Genomic DNA, 15,746 nt, shown 5'->3' on the forward strand with positions numbered 1-15,746 from the left:
TACAGCAGACAGGTGTTTCGATGTTACAAGGAACACCTTTTTCAATGCAAAGAAGTGTGAGCTTTTGAATGAAAAATTTTGATGTTCACGGATTTTTAATCATCACGGACGACTTTTCATCCAAAAGCTCACACTTCTTTGCATTGAAAAAAATGTGCCTTGTAACACCAAAACAAGTGTCTGCAACAATTTGCAATTTTGATGCATCAAAACGTTGGATTATTGATTAATTTAATTTTCAAGCACAAAGTTATTTATCCGTTACTAAACTCGACATTTATGACACTATCTTTTTCCCTTACGCAATTAATGAAAAGTATCTCATGTGTGAGTATGTGTTTGTGTGTAACTAACAAAAATCACTTCACAGATCATTAATTCTTCTTTAGATAGACCATTTCACTCACATATACTTCAGATTCGAAAGAGCATTGTCGCAGAATGTTTCATCATTGAACAACAACAAAAGATACTTATCCCTATTCACGTTATTTTTGCATTTGCATTGTATACATGTCTATTTAAACTCTCCAATAAACTTCTCTTGTCAGTATCAAGTGACTATACGTTTGTTCTGCTCGGGGTATGAAAACAGCGCAGGGTGGTGGAATGTATTGTTCGTCATATTGTCTTCGAGTTAGCTCCGAAAGTTATGACATACCTCAAGTTTTTACTACGGCTTTGCAAGGTCAGCATAATCACAGGAAAGATCGCTTTTGTTTAGGAGGCATTTCGAGCCGATATTCCTTCAGTTTGCTTCTAAATGCCTTGAAAAATTATGAAAGACTTGTGTGATTACTCTGGTAGACGGCAGATAAGGAATGCTAGTGAGTTAAATTTAATCAATTTTTACAATTTCTGCGAATTTAGTGTAAGTTAGTTAGTTGCAATTTTTTTCTTTAAATTTTTTCAAATAAAGAGTACTCGTAAGTTCACTGCAGTTATTTCTTTTAATTTCTTTAAATATGGAATACCGATAAGTTCACTGCAGTTATCTCTTTTAATTTTAACAAATGCGGGATATCTTCAAAAAGTCTTGTGTGATTACTCTGATAGACGGCAAATAAGGAACGCTAGTAAGTTAACTTTAATCAATTTTTATAATTTCTGCGAATTAAATGCAAATAAGTTTGTTGCAGTTTTTTCTTTAATGTAATTTTTAAATAAAGAATACTCATTATTTCACTGCAATTATTTCTTTTAATTTCTGTAAATAAGGAATATTGATAAGTTCATTGAAGCTATTTCTTTTAATTTCTAAAAATAATGAATATTCAGTAGCTCACTGCATTTTTTTTGACGACTTTCCAATTAATAAAACTAGCTTCTTGTTGAAATTTGATGAATAGTTTGAGCCGGTAATTCTTATTGATTAGTCATTAGTGTAACATGATGTGTCAGCATTGTTAAATTGTCTAAAGTTTATTTCACATCGATATACTTCATGTAGCTCTGCCTGAACCCTAGCTTAAGGGCAGTAACTTATTGCTTTTACCTTCATTTTTGAGGTGAACCGTACGATAGCTTGCGGACTCTCGCTGGCATGTTAAAATAATTTTAGCTACCAGTTTGCAGGTAATTTCAACTTCCATGAGAGTTTGTCACGACCGGGTGGCCGGTGCATAATTGCGTAAAACTAATGCAAGATGTGTTATTAAGTAATACGTGAGGTGTATAATAATTATTTCTCAAAAGCAGATAATTTTTATTTATACGAAAGAAATAAGAAATGTTGAATTGAAACTGAACACGTTGCAGTCGATTTTATGAAGCTCAAAAAACTTGAACGTGCTGTTTTTGTGAACTAAAATTAAAAACTAGAATATAAACATGTCTATATATGATTGATAAAATAATGCGTCAAAATGTTCATGTATAGTTGTGATTTATTAAATAAATTTATGTGTGTATTATACTCTTTAATTGGCAACATTTGGAGGATTAGAAGTAAAAAACCGGCAAATATTTCATTGCTGTAGCTATAGATACAACATCAAAATGTTTACCGTTGTGAATGTTGCAATATGTTTATTTAATTATGTTCAGTTTATAAAGTTATTTAATACTTCTGATTCTGTAAAATCAATTGCTGGAAGCTTCAGTTTTATAGAAAACCTAACGTAATGAATGAAAAACTCTAACATTTAATGATCATATATCCCAATTTAATATTCTACACATTTATATTACTATATTTTAATTTTACAACGGCATATTTTCATTTTCACGTAATCTACCATGGATTACATTTGGAACAAATATTCTACAACAACCAAAGATTCAAGTTTTGCAGTTATCTTCTGAAAAATATGGAATGTTGATGTGTTACGGAGAATCACGCGTTTTACATACTTGTAGCACTTTTTAATTGTTTTAACTGATACATATGAAAATGTTATATATGATTCAATATTGAGGCTACTGAATGCAGGTCATTTACTTTGATGTGTTGATGCTTTCTCGCGGCCCACGCCGTTATCCTCCTAATGCGTAAAAATTAGTTATTCAAGCGACTATTAGGATAAAACTGATTAGTGTACTGAAAATTTTAAGTAATAAGGCATGCTCTTCTTTAATGTATTAGATTTGTGTACTGAAAAAATTAAATTTGGTTCCATTTGAAAACAAAGTTTTTTTTAATAAATGGTAAAACTAATTTTTCATACAAAGTCTATCAATTTTAAGATTTATATATGCAAGAATTTATGATTCCCCTCAAAAACGTTATCTTTTTTATTCATATACAGTCAGGGGCGTGCACAGAAATTTTTGGGCCCTTCACGAATGACTTTTACGGGCCCCCCCTCCATACTGTTTATCCGAATATTTCACCCCTCTTTTTACAAATACTGGACCGTCTCCAGACTCGGGTCCGGGCCAACATGTGTTAAAAGGGAAAACTAACCTCAGAATTTATGCATGAGCTATATGATTAAAATATTTTCGTAATTAGGAGAAAAAATACTGATGTGTTTTATCTGAAATAGTGTTAATAATTCACTTTATTTTAAACAGAAAAAGTTTCAAGAACTCATTGGAGACAAAAAAAAGACTTCTCCAATCCTGTCACAATCGTAACAGCTGTAAAATAAATAAGTTTAATAGATGAATAACTGAATGTGTTAGGTAAAGTACTTTCAGGTTATTGCTAACTAAAAATCTTATAAAAATACATAAAAATCTTATAAAAATGCTTTCAGGAGACACAATTAGTGGTGTACCATCTGTTAATTGTCTGCTTTGTGTCACAACCGTAGCCAGGATTGGCTTGTTTCACTTCTCTAATGTAACATGTATGTACTAAAAAAGAAAAAAAAAAGAAATTAACGGTAACTTTGCAGGGGAAAAAAAACAATCGCGAAATAGGTGCTTTTTTTTTTTTTTTTTGGAATATGAATAGAAATTTCGTTTCTCGGTTTTGACAGCAAATCGGCGGTTTTGCAGTATTTGTTGTCCCCAATTTTGCAGTGTTCTTTTCTATGAATCGAAGAAACATTCATTTACATGCCATCTGTTTTGCTAAAGAAATATCTGCCGTAAACCCCGTCCCCGAATAACCACAAATCAGCGGAAGTGGTAGTCGTCAGCCCTCGGCAGTGCGATGATGACCCGAACGACCTGCAATGGAGCGTGTGGTTTCCTTTTTTTTTTTTTTTTTTCTTTTACACAGACCATGTGCAACAACATCGCCGGTGCCTTATCGTAACATGTTTTGAATCTAGCATCATACTGTTGACACGTTTAGTGTGCGGGAGTGTCAAAAGGACAGGGAAGTTTCCAACAAGGCGTTGCTATGCGTGTTGTTAGGGTAGTTAACCTTATTCGAGGGTTACCTCAAGTACCTCAAAAATGACCAAACGATCAAAAAAAAAAATTTTATTGCTTATTTCGAAACTAAACACTAGTCCAAACACAGGGGAAAAGTTTCATTGCTTTAGTTCAAATATTGAAAAAGTTATGAGTGGTTTTAGGTCATGCTCGCTATGTGTTCTTGTGTAAAAAGAAAACTTTAACTTGATTTTACTCGATTTTCGTTTTTTTTGTGTTTTCGTGTCATAAGAATCCCTAAGGATATTTTTCTATTAAAGATACAGCTTCAAAGTAATACTTTTTGCAATTAGGATAATATATTCAACAAAACTGTGCATTGGATAAGCATTTCATAAATTACTCAAATGTTTAGAGCATGTTATACCTTTAAAAACCAAATTTTTTTGAAAAAAATTACAATTTTTTACGTAATTGATCACAGAAAATTTTCTAGTAAACACAAAAGCAAATGAATGCACAGATTTTTAGAGATGATGATTGTGATCGTTTAGCAAAAAGCTTTTTTTATATTAGTTTTATAACAAAAAAGCCTTAGGGATTTTTAAAAATTGAAATTTTCCCAAGTGTTTTGAATTTTCGAAAAAAGTAAGCAATATTTTAAAATTTTTAAAATAAATTATTGATTACAAAGTAAGTAAGCATGTAATGGTTTCAACAAAAAAAAAAATAACTTACTTAAATTGAAAAAAATTGCTTGAAAGGTACTGTGACCCCTTAAAACGATATTTATTGAAGTTTTTTTTTTTTTTTTTGATTTACCTCCTTTAAATATGTTTTGATTGGTTCACAGTTATAAATAAGCCACTTGCCTACATCATCTGACGAGTATCGATGATTTTCCCATGCGAATAGCGTTTAAAGTTGGTAATACATATACTTATGTGCACTGCCGTGTGTAGGTAAAGAGCAGTAACTGCAAATTTTGCATTTTTTTTTTTTTTTTTGCATTTTTGTCATCTATTGTACGTTGTCTTTATTGTACTAACTCGCTTACATGATTTCCGCTGAGAAAAAGGCGTGAAAAAAATGCCTAATTCCATCATGTTCCTATTATTAGTATTGAATTCACCACACATTTCTTCAAATATCTTTAAAACTCATTTCTGCAGATACTGCTGTTCACCTGCACAAGGCGATGCAGGCCCGTATCCAAATTTTTATGAAGGGAGGGGTTTTAATGCTTTTACAGCCTTATCCGAGGGTGGGGCTTAGCGCTTGCCCCTCGAAAACCTTGGTTTTACGGCAAATTGCTGGTCCCAGTATGGCATTTATACACCTGCGAGGATTGTTGTACGTTCTCCCCTCCAAATGGACAATTCTAACTGCTCAAGTAACCACAGTATTCCTTAATTTTACAACTTCTATTTTATCAACTCTTATTTGATTCTTTAAAAAACCTTGTTCGTTTCTTTTTAATCAAATCTGTTTATTATGCGGTACTTAGCAATAAGTGCTAAAAACTGTTCAAAAATTATTTTATAATGTAGCAATTATATTCGACTTTATATTCTGAAATAATGCTAAATACACTAAGCAAGAGCCTATTGCAGGTTCAACTGACATTACCAAACATTATCACTAATGCATCTTCATAGCTGCAATGTATACCAAATTCATCATAACTTCCTTACAATACGCAATTTTAACGCACTTAATGCTTTGTAGTGATAGATCATTCGGCTGTTATTCCACCAGTTTTTCTAAAATATTATTCCATTTGGTAAAGCTCTAACAGTCGTGAGTAGCCGGAAAACTTCAGTGAGAAAGTTAAAAAAAAAAAAAAAAACACTGCATACAAACTTTCACATTAAAGATAATTCAAGTCAAATGTACATTTTCTGCATTGTGCTTACATCTTTTTTCCCAATGGGAAAAGCAATTGCATTTTCTTTACCTTGAATATCTGAAACAGTTTTTCGATAAAATGTGTTATTATGATTTACCCTGTTGCACACTTCGCAAGGTGAAAATTTTACCCTACATTTAAAGGAAGCGTGCCCTTTTCTAAAGCATTTGTAATAGCACTCCTGATTCTTTAGAATTTCTTTTTTATTCATTTGTTCTTTCACATTTTCTAACATCTTGAGCATTTTCATTACAATAATAACAGTATGAGTTGTGGCGCATTGTGGTTAGCGCCGAAGTCGTGGAAACCCCTCTAGAGAAATTATTTTTATTTTGCGTAAACCCACTATTTGCTTTCCTTTTCTTCGAATTTATAATTATATTTGACGCTTCCCTACCCCTATTCTAATTTTTCTACCCCTAATCTAATGAAGTCCAAAAGTTTCAGCATGAAAGTGAAGTCAGGTTTTACTGTTTTTTTTTAGAAATGTGTTGTTCTAAAAAACAGTAAATACCTACAGTATATAAACCTAAATTCTAGATTGATATCATCAGACAACAGTTTAAAAATAATTGGTCCTAAAATACTCTAATAGGATTCTGAAAATGATTTTAGACTTCTTATGTTTGTTTCGCATGAATCGTTATGTGCTCTTAAGCTTTTACATTAGACGAATACGTGACAGGCTCCGTATTAAGGAGCTTATTCGTGTCAGAAAAAATACATAAATCTCTACGTGCCCAACCGTTTTTTAATCAAAGCTATACTTGTGTCATTATTATCATCTGAAAGTGTGAACCCAGATAACGACTTTCAATAACAACAAACAATAAGAACAACGCTTTCAATAGCTCAAGACATCCTTTTTTTAACAAAACTTGCTTCTAAATTCCAAATTCTGAAGTTTTGAATATCAGTTTACCCATTTGATTCCGTGCCGCACTTGTTAGGGGCCAAAAAATGTAAAAACTTACTTCAAGAATTCAAGGCTCGAGTTTGTATTGAGTAAAATCACAAGTCTTTCAAATTTGAGATTATTTATTTTTCAACATTAAAATTCTATCCTGACTGACCTTATCAGATTGAAAAAAAAATCACCGCATCATGAGCGGTTACGGTTATAAAACGAATTCACAAGTGCAGAAATAATTTACATAAATAATTCTTACACTACTTACTACCTTCGATCTATACTACATACTGATTTTTAAATCTATACCACTCACTACTTATTAGAAATACACTACTTACGCCCGTTAACGAGTGACCGGACCAGTCTTGTTTGAAAAAAATGCCCTTTCATGCCTTTTTGTTGTAACCTTATTTGATCTGTTTCATTTAATCTGTAAGCACCATTTACTGTCGTATATATGTAATCTATTGGCAATAATGAACGATCATTTTTTAGGTTTTATATAATTTTTTTTGTATACATTGTTATCCGTTTTAGATATAGCTTAAATGTATGCTAGTATTATTGATATTGTTAAGCTATTGCATCGTTTTTTGCCTATATTGCGGATTATCCGCGAATTCAGGGGTGCCCACCTGGGGAGTAGGGTCATGGTACAGACTGCGCCATTAAAATTTTTAGGAGGTGTTTTGAGGGATATTTTTTACTTTTGGGGAGGGGCTTTTGGGGGCATCACGATACTTAGAGGGGTGCGCCCTTGCTCTCAAGGGGAATGGGCGCACCTGTGCGAATTCACTTATCCGCGGTTACAGTGCCACTCTCTTTGCGGATAATCGGAAGTTTACTGTGCATTGCATTCATATTTGCTGCCAAAGCCAATTTAATAATTAATCATAATTTCAGTTTTTAATGAAACCGAGAAAAATATTTTAAAATTGATATACACATGGTAAAAAAGTAGTATAATAATTCTCTGCTTTCCCTTTTTTTAAGGAGTTTACTTAAGAATCAGTCATTAGGCTCCAAGCATCAGCAAAGGAAACGATGTTGATCTTAACGCTACTACTAATAACAGGAATATGTCCCCTATATGCTGAAGAAGAAGAAAAAGAGTCATCTAAAGAGAGTTCTGAAGAAGCTACTAACCTTATTGAGCCTGCAGCTCCAAACATAATTTTAATATTAGCTGATGACTTGGTAAGTTATTTCTTTCATTCTTTCACATCTTGCTTCATATTTTTCTTCCTTACATTTAATTGTTTAGGTTTGTCTGAGTACGCTTTTACTTTAAATTTGATATAATGACCATCATTCGAAGGATTCAAAACATTAGGGGCCATTCCATGTGACGGAACGGGACATTTGGAGCATTTTTGTCAATATTTTGTTCTATAAATTCAGAAATAACAAGCTAGAAATTTTAATTTTGATAGCAGCAGTAAGAAATTTACGTAGAACATTAAAATTTATTGTTTTCAAATAAAATAATTGCAGAATAGGCAATAAAATGCCTGTGACGGAACGGGACGTCCCAGTCCGTCACAGGCATTTTTTTTATTTCATATTGTTCAATTATTTTCTTCAAACAGACAAACGTTTGATGTTCTACATGGTTCTTATGACTAATCTTTATTGTTGCTATAAAAAATAAAATTTCTAGCTATTATTATTTGTATTTATAAAAGAGAATCTAGTGACAGAACTACTCCCAATGTCCCGTTCTGTCACATGGAATGGCCTTAGTTTTGTTAAAATGGTATGGTTTGTGAAGTTGGGTCTCATTGTGTTGCTATTGTTGTGGTTCACGTCTTAAGAAATAATCAGTATTACAAGGGAGCCCACCATCCCTAAGAGCAAGGCGCACCCCCTACCCTAAATATCGCGAAGCCTCCCCCCCCCCCAAAAGCAAGAGACCCCCTACCCCAAAAATGTGAAAAATACCCGTCACCCCCCCCCCCCTAAAAATTTCGATGGCACATTCCTGCGCCATGAGCCCCCCCCCCCCTCCAGGTGGATACCCCTGAGTATTAGTGTGGATAACAATGACTTTTTGTTTTGGACACGAATTAGGTTTTAATTGAAGTACAAGGCAGTATCTAGAACTTTCTTTCGAAAGGTAAACTATTTAAATGGTAGTTGCGAAATAAATAGCGAAAATGTTTGCGAATATCTTTTTTTTTTTCTTTAACGTTAAAAATTTCAATGCATTACAACTGAGTCTCACGTCTCACTTTCTACATAAATGTCCTATCCTGTGACATTCATGTAGAGAGTGAAAAAAATCACACTCTGCGAATTGTTAAAAAAAAAAAAAAAAAAAAAAAAAAAAAAAAAAAAAAAACTTTGCTTTTTTGCGATCAAAACGACAAAAATTTGAGCGAAGCATGCAGATTTTTGGGATCCTTCCTATTTACTGACAAAAAGAGAAAAGTTTAAATCAATAATGTATTTCAACCAAGATTCTTCAAATTGAGGACAAGGGACCCACCCACCTATAAATCTGTAGTTTTTTTGTGTGTATGTCTTATTACTTTTAAAAATAGGCACCGAAATGTAGTTTATATTCATGCTTTCTTCCCCGAAGAAAGCACATTCCTTGCACCTGAGAATGGATGCCCATTTTACTATATTTTAAGCTACGTGAGGATACGTAATTTGAGAGTTTTGAGATTAGAGTTTTAAAATTTTTCTTGAAATTTTAGGCGAAATCTAGTTTAAATCAGCTGCTCCTAAGTTATTCTTATGCGGGTCAATAAATATTTTGTGTTTTCGATTGGCAGGAAAATGAAGCATACAACGCCCATACTAGTAGAATAAATGCAAGAGGGGTCAAAATGCAAAGCGCAAACCACGTTGTACTTTCTTGATGCAGGTGCGGAGTTGAGATTAAACGATAAAAAAATTCAGAAACATTACTAGTCATTTCCGGACAACGTTAGGGGATTTTTCGAGTTTCCTCCAGTTTCTTGTGAAAAAAAGTATGTTTGCGAAATGTTTCCGGAACCGCTGGAATTTCCTTAAATGCAGAATTCTCACTGTTATAAAAATATTTTTGGCTATCTGTGAAAAATATATTCACCATCTTTATTAGGTGTTTGAACCTCAAACAATTGCGAGATCGCAGCTCTGGCTATTGGAGTTTGGCAAGAATTGCAGGCAATTAACTGTTCCGTATTTGCTTGCAATCCTGCCTCAGCGTCAGTCATATTTGCTTTAGGAGTTGTCCTGGTAAGTCAGGAAGACTCCACTCTATTTCTTCAAACATATCTAAGATTTCCTGGAAGGTTCCTGATTTATTCCAAAAGCGCGTTTTATTAGAAAGGTTACTTTAGTAGGAAATTTTCCTGTCTTTTGCAAGCTGTGTTATTGGACACATTATTCAGGCATATACAGAAATTAGACACATTAACTATCCATTATTTTTCAGAAACACTGCTGTTTTTTTTTTTTCCCTTGGTAGTTTAGGGACAAACAAATAAAATGGCGAATTCGCATGCGTGCAAAAAATTAACTGAATGTTTCACTGGTACTCTGACTTTCGAGAAGAATTCGCAGAAAAGTAACGTTCTCAAGGAATGCAAAATCATTTGTTAAATGAAAAACAATTCAGTGCATAAAGAGTAGTTTCTCTGAGAGTGTAAGCATGCGTAAGAGCTTTTTTTATTTTCTAGAAACTTTCAATTTTCAATTGAGATGCTTAAGAAAAGTTCATACATAATAAAAAAAACTATTGTCAGATATTCACCCATACATTTAGCATGACTGGTTCAATAATAAATCACAAAATAATAACAATAATGACTACTTTTCCCTCTTGGCAATTATAAGCATTGCTATGATGGCATGCTGAAGAGACTCGTTTACTGCCTTACCCAGCAAACAAAAAATATACGGGAAACTATTTTTTAGGCGGATCTCAAACGAACGTAATTTCTAATGAGGTACACTAATCGTTCTAAGTTTTCAGCAACCAAGTCGATATTTTTATGAATTAAAGTGACATAGGCCAGAATTTTGATCCATAGAACCAATCATTGCGGACATTTGCAGTTTCAGAGTATTCGGATGCACAAATTTAAGCTTCAACAAAATAAATCCCACTTATAGGAACATAGATTAGAACTCTCGCTGAATGTAATAAATTCCATGGCTCAGAGCCAGATTAACGCAAGTTCAAAAATAGCGATTTTCCGTTTATTAGTGCATTGTATGAAGAATTCTTTTCCACATCCAGCCACGTGAACGTAATTCTAAAAAATTCCAAAAAAGAAATCCTTTGCAATTATTTACTAGTGTTAGAAGGGCTTGCTTCCTATCCTTTGCATGCACCAGACAAAAGTTTTTTCTCTCTCCTGTAAAGTAACAATTATGTGACTTACGTTAGTCTGGCTCTGAGGTACAGAATTTTCAGTGCCTCAAACAGTTGTACCGTGCATTTGCGTGTCCCGAATAATAGAATATCCCTCTTATTGGAATAATTTTTCGTGGCAAGTTGGCTATTCCATTTAGTCAGATCGATTGTATTACTATTTAGCATTCAAAATGTCTTTTTTTATTTCTTTTTTTTTTATTTACTACAAGTAAGAAATTAAACTCAAAATTCAGAACAAAAAAAATAGAACATTTAAAACTATTAATTTTGACCTCTACTTACACAATTTAAAAAATACAATCCAGGCAGCCGTAATCGCTTTAGTATAAACAGGACGTTGTCTATGTTCCGTCTACCTACCTAAATTTTGTTTCCAAAAATAGACTTCAAATCGTCTTGACTGTATTACTCATGTAATATCACGCTAATGACTTATCAAATTTGAAATCTTGATGAACCTATTATTATGTGCGAAATAATACTGACAGCTCAATCTTTTGAATTAGATTCGGGCAACCTAATTCAAAAGCAGCTCACCCTTTTGAAGCTATTTTTTATGATCAATCCAATTATTTCAGGGCTGGAATGACGTCAGTTTTCATGGTTCGCCACAGATACCAACTCCCAACATCGATGCACTAGCATCATCGTCCATAATCTTAAACAATTATTACACTGAACCACTATGTACTCCATCAAGAGCAGCTTTACTAAGCGGACAATATCCGATCCATCTTGGTAAGCATTTTAACTCTTTAATTCACAAAAACTTTCAATTAAGAATGTATCTGAAGTGTTCAGAGCACAAGTGAACAAATCAATAACATACACTGTAAAAACCATTGAGAAACGTTCCTGGAAAATAATGGGCAGCTAATGTGCCCAATTTCTGCCAGTAACATATCTTGCAAAAACCAGGAATGTTTCCCGCTAAAAGTCAGTAACCTTCTTGAAATTATCCTTGAATCTGTCTAAATGTTTCTCTGTTCAACGACACTCTATTTAAAGACGACTTTTCACGGTCCGGGATGCTCCACTTTCGTTTTAGAAGCATTATATTTAAGGACGCATTTCACTTAAGGACGATTTTTTGTGGTCCCTTGAAAGTCGTTAAATGGAAAGGCAACTGTAATACAAATATCTATCCGGTTAAAGTCAGTCATTGTCCTAGAAACTCCAGAAGAAACTTAAATTGGTACTATGTAATAGCTCGGTGCCTTCCTCATTTGCAGAGAAAACTCTATTACATTATTACAACCACAACCATGGCCAATGTCAAAACAGATTTAAAAGTAAGAGTCATGCATCTCCCTTGCTTGCAGTTTTTGCACAGAGGCGGAATTTAAAGATCTATTGGTTCTCTCCGAGAGCTTAGCTAATCTAAACAAGCTGTAACAGAACACTAGCCGTTACACGTAATAAATACGCTCAGCTAATCTTTAAACTGGTAGATAAAAATATTTTTCACAAGCGTGACAAGCCTGTATTCGTGCATCTCGTAGCAATTCAGGAAACTTTTCTACAAAGATGCTGAATTTTCACAGGAGAACGGTGAAAATCTGTGAAATCTCGAAACGTTCCCCGGTAATAAGCAGCGACGCTTCGGATTTTTTTATAATGTATTATTTCCTGAAATCCCGTTTCAAAGTCTTCAAAATTTATTGACAAACAGACTTCTAAACTTGATATATGCTGATGTTCTGCGGCGTTGCAGGAACAAAGGATTTGGGTCAGTTACTCACAAAAAAAAATCAGAAAGTATAGCCTTTAGAAAGTTATCTTTTATCTCATACGCAAAAATCCATTGAAAAACGAAAGGAAGTACAGGAGCTAAATTAGACCTTAGAGCAGAAATTAGTAACTGGGAGGAGCAAGTCCAATCGCTGACTCAGGAAATGCTCAGACAAAGAGACCAAGTCACATGGTTCATCTTCAGCGAGTGAGAGATGGAAGTAATCAGGGAATAATGGAAGATCAGGGAAGTAATGGAAGAAATCAGGTTTTACATGAAACGAGTGGAAGAAACCTGATTTCTTCCATTACTTTGTTTTTAAATATATCACGTGACTTGGGATCCTAGCTTCAAGAATTGAAGGCTTCACTCTCTCCATTTATATTCCATCTCAATGAATTAGATTCTTATGCACAAAACCACCTCTGTGTGTAATAATTCTCAAGAAAATGGAATAATGATTAGTGCATTAAGCGATAGTTAAGATAGCTTTCAGGAAACTCGGATAATTTTCGAAAAAAAAAATCGCATCTCTATCTACTGGAGCATATTGCACACTATCTTTACTAAAATCTACACTGTCGCTTTATAATATGCTAATATTGACTAGCACTGTCCTAACTTTGTAGTTGATTAGTCCACGAATTATATTGAAAGAGAAATCCGCACTTTTTCATTTATTCGGTATGCAACTTTTTGTATTTTGCGCAATACAAGCTTTGTATTTTATTGGTCGGTGCATCAGTTGTTATGAGAAACACTGATATTTGTAGAGCAGTCGAAGTATAAGAGAAAAACAGACAAAACTTTGCATCAAATTTGTTTTTAATTTCCCTAAGCGGCTACCTGAATAAACATGCTTAAATTTTTATTTAAGTAGAAAAATATGTATTAATTTATAATAAAGGAAATTTATTTTAGTGTAAATAAATTAGTTTTTAAAAGTAGGCAAGTACCTTGCTTTATGTTTGCTATTAATGTGTTTTCCTTTTTTTTTTTTTTTTTTTTTTTTTTTTTTTTTTTTTTTTTTTTTTTTTTTTCAGGTTTGCAACATTCCAATATAAAAAGTGGAGAACCAACAGCTCTTCCATTGAATGTAACAATATTACCCGAATATCTCCAAAAGAAAGGCTATGTCACGCACATGGTTGGAAAAGTAAGACATATTTCTAACTGAGCAAAATTAACTTTTTTCACTTAAATTGAATTTTAAAAATCGATATTGTAATTTCCCCTAACCTTCTTTCGATCTCAAATTGTAGTCTTAACCTTCCAGAAAAGAAGAACAGGCATGTAGGGTTTTCAAAAATTCATAACATCGCGAAGAAAGGTTGCATTTGGCACAGGACAGTAAAAAACATTTTAGCTGATACATGTATTTATTTCGAAAGTCAATTTAAAAAACTTATTTTCAGGATTGTACAGTCGAAGTCGGTTTCAGACTGATTTTGGGGTAAAGGTGTCGGAGTCGGGAGTAGAAGGTTTAAAGTTTTAAGAGTCGGAGTCTGTTATTTTCCCTCAAAGTTCGCAACTTTGCCAATATTTGGGTAGTCTGGGTCAGAGTAATTTTGGGATAAATGAGTCGGATGCCGGAATTAGAGTTGAAAGTTCTAAAATTTACAGAGTCGGAGTCAGAGCCGGAGTTGGTCGTTTTCCTTCCGACTACGCAGCGCTGCTTACGATTCTGCTTCAAGCTTTTCGGAAGTTGAAGTCAAGAAAAAATTCACCAACCCAAAGAGTTAGAAGGACACCAAAGCTGCGGAGTCAGACAGTCGAAGTCGGACTGATTTTGGGGTAAAGGAGTCAGATTCGGAGTTAGGAGTCGCAGGTTTAAACTTCCAATAGTTGGAGTCGGTTGTTATCCCTCTGAGTCCTCAATTTTGCCAGCACTTGAAGAGTCGGAGTTAGAATCGGAATCGGACTGTTTTAGGCGTAAAGAAGTCGGATTCGAAGGCTTTAAAATTCCCTTAGTCAGAGCCAGAGTCGATCATTTTCCCTCTGACTCTGCAGTCCTGATTAACACTAATAGCCAGTTCCCAAACGCAGCGTTTTTTAGTCGTTTTCATTTCGTATAACGAAGAAAGTTACTACTGAAATTCCATCTAAGAAAAAGTTTTTGAAACCTTCCGATTTAAATGAATAAGAGCTGTTCAGTCACTTCTGGGGGGTTTCATTTACTGGTTGGTCTGTATACTAGCAACTATAAAATTATTGAGAATACACTTCACGCTTAGTTACGTGATATTCGTAAGCACTCAAATGCCTGAAAACCACAATATAAAATTACTTTATCATACTTTAATGACCAAATAAACTTAAAATTAAACTGAAACTAATAAATGTTAAAATTATAGTTAATATTACAGAAAATAAACAAAACATGAATTCTTTTCTGACAACTTAAAGTTTTCACAATCAATAATGGTTTAAAAATTTTAATTTTGCAATTTAACATAAAATTAAAGGCTATATTTAATGCCGATTTTTTTTTCAATTTTAAACAATTAATTTCTTGTTCCATAAAAATTTTTGGGGACTATTTCCCTTATAGTGACAAGGATTTTAATTACCGTTGACGTTGTTTGAAAACGGTTACCTTAGTTTTAGCAGAAATTGATATATTGTCGTGTAGCTGTTAAAGCAAAAATATTTTTTGTTCTTTTCGTATGACATTTAAAATGTGAATAAAAGCTCTGAAAAAGTAGTTATAACTTATGCAAAACTTACTTTTACAAGCATGGAGTAATCAACTATGGAGCACAGAAATTGGGAAAGTGGAAAAAGAACGTTTGAAAAGAATAACAATAATAAAAATAATAATAAAAGAAGCAATACTTCAAAACCTGGCTGTAATTCTCATAAACTTATAATTTGCCAGAACCTTTTTTTTTTCACTTTTTTCTTCATTTCCGAATCTTTATTTTGTTTAGTGACCAAAAAGAAAGAAATTTTGAGCTAGAGTGTTTTTTTTTTTTTCCAGATATTAAGTTGGATTTATTGATAAATAAATTTTTTAAAACAATTTACATATTTTTAATAATATTTTTTATTG

The 15,746-nt window shown here is 33.3% G+C and overlaps 1 protein-coding gene across 2 annotated transcripts in view; it reads left to right on the top strand.

Moving 5' to 3' along the window:
• Positions 1 to 651: 651 nt before the first annotated feature.
• Positions 652 to 15,746, top strand: part of LOC129231370 (arylsulfatase B-like) — a 41,411-nt gene continuing 26,316 nt past the window's right edge. Inside the window, exons 1-4 of one of the 2 annotated variants that reach the window (XM_054865666.1) lie at positions 652 to 827; positions 7,584 to 7,787; positions 11,541 to 11,700; positions 13,738 to 13,850. In XM_054865666.1, coding sequence (XP_054721641.1) covers positions 7,635 to 7,787; positions 11,541 to 11,700; positions 13,738 to 13,850 — 426 coding nt within the window. In that variant the 5' untranslated portion in view covers positions 652 to 827; positions 7,584 to 7,634. Of the gene's footprint in view, positions 828 to 927; positions 1,077 to 7,583; positions 7,788 to 11,540; positions 11,701 to 13,737; positions 13,851 to 15,746 lie in introns of those variants that run through there. The other variant, XM_054865667.1, reaches the window with a different exon arrangement.

The sequence above is a fragment of the Uloborus diversus genome, chromosome 10 (assembly GCF_026930045.1).
Source record: "Uloborus diversus isolate 005 chromosome 10, Udiv.v.3.1, whole genome shotgun sequence".
Taxonomy (NCBI): domain Eukaryota; kingdom Metazoa; phylum Arthropoda; class Arachnida; order Araneae; family Uloboridae; genus Uloborus; species Uloborus diversus.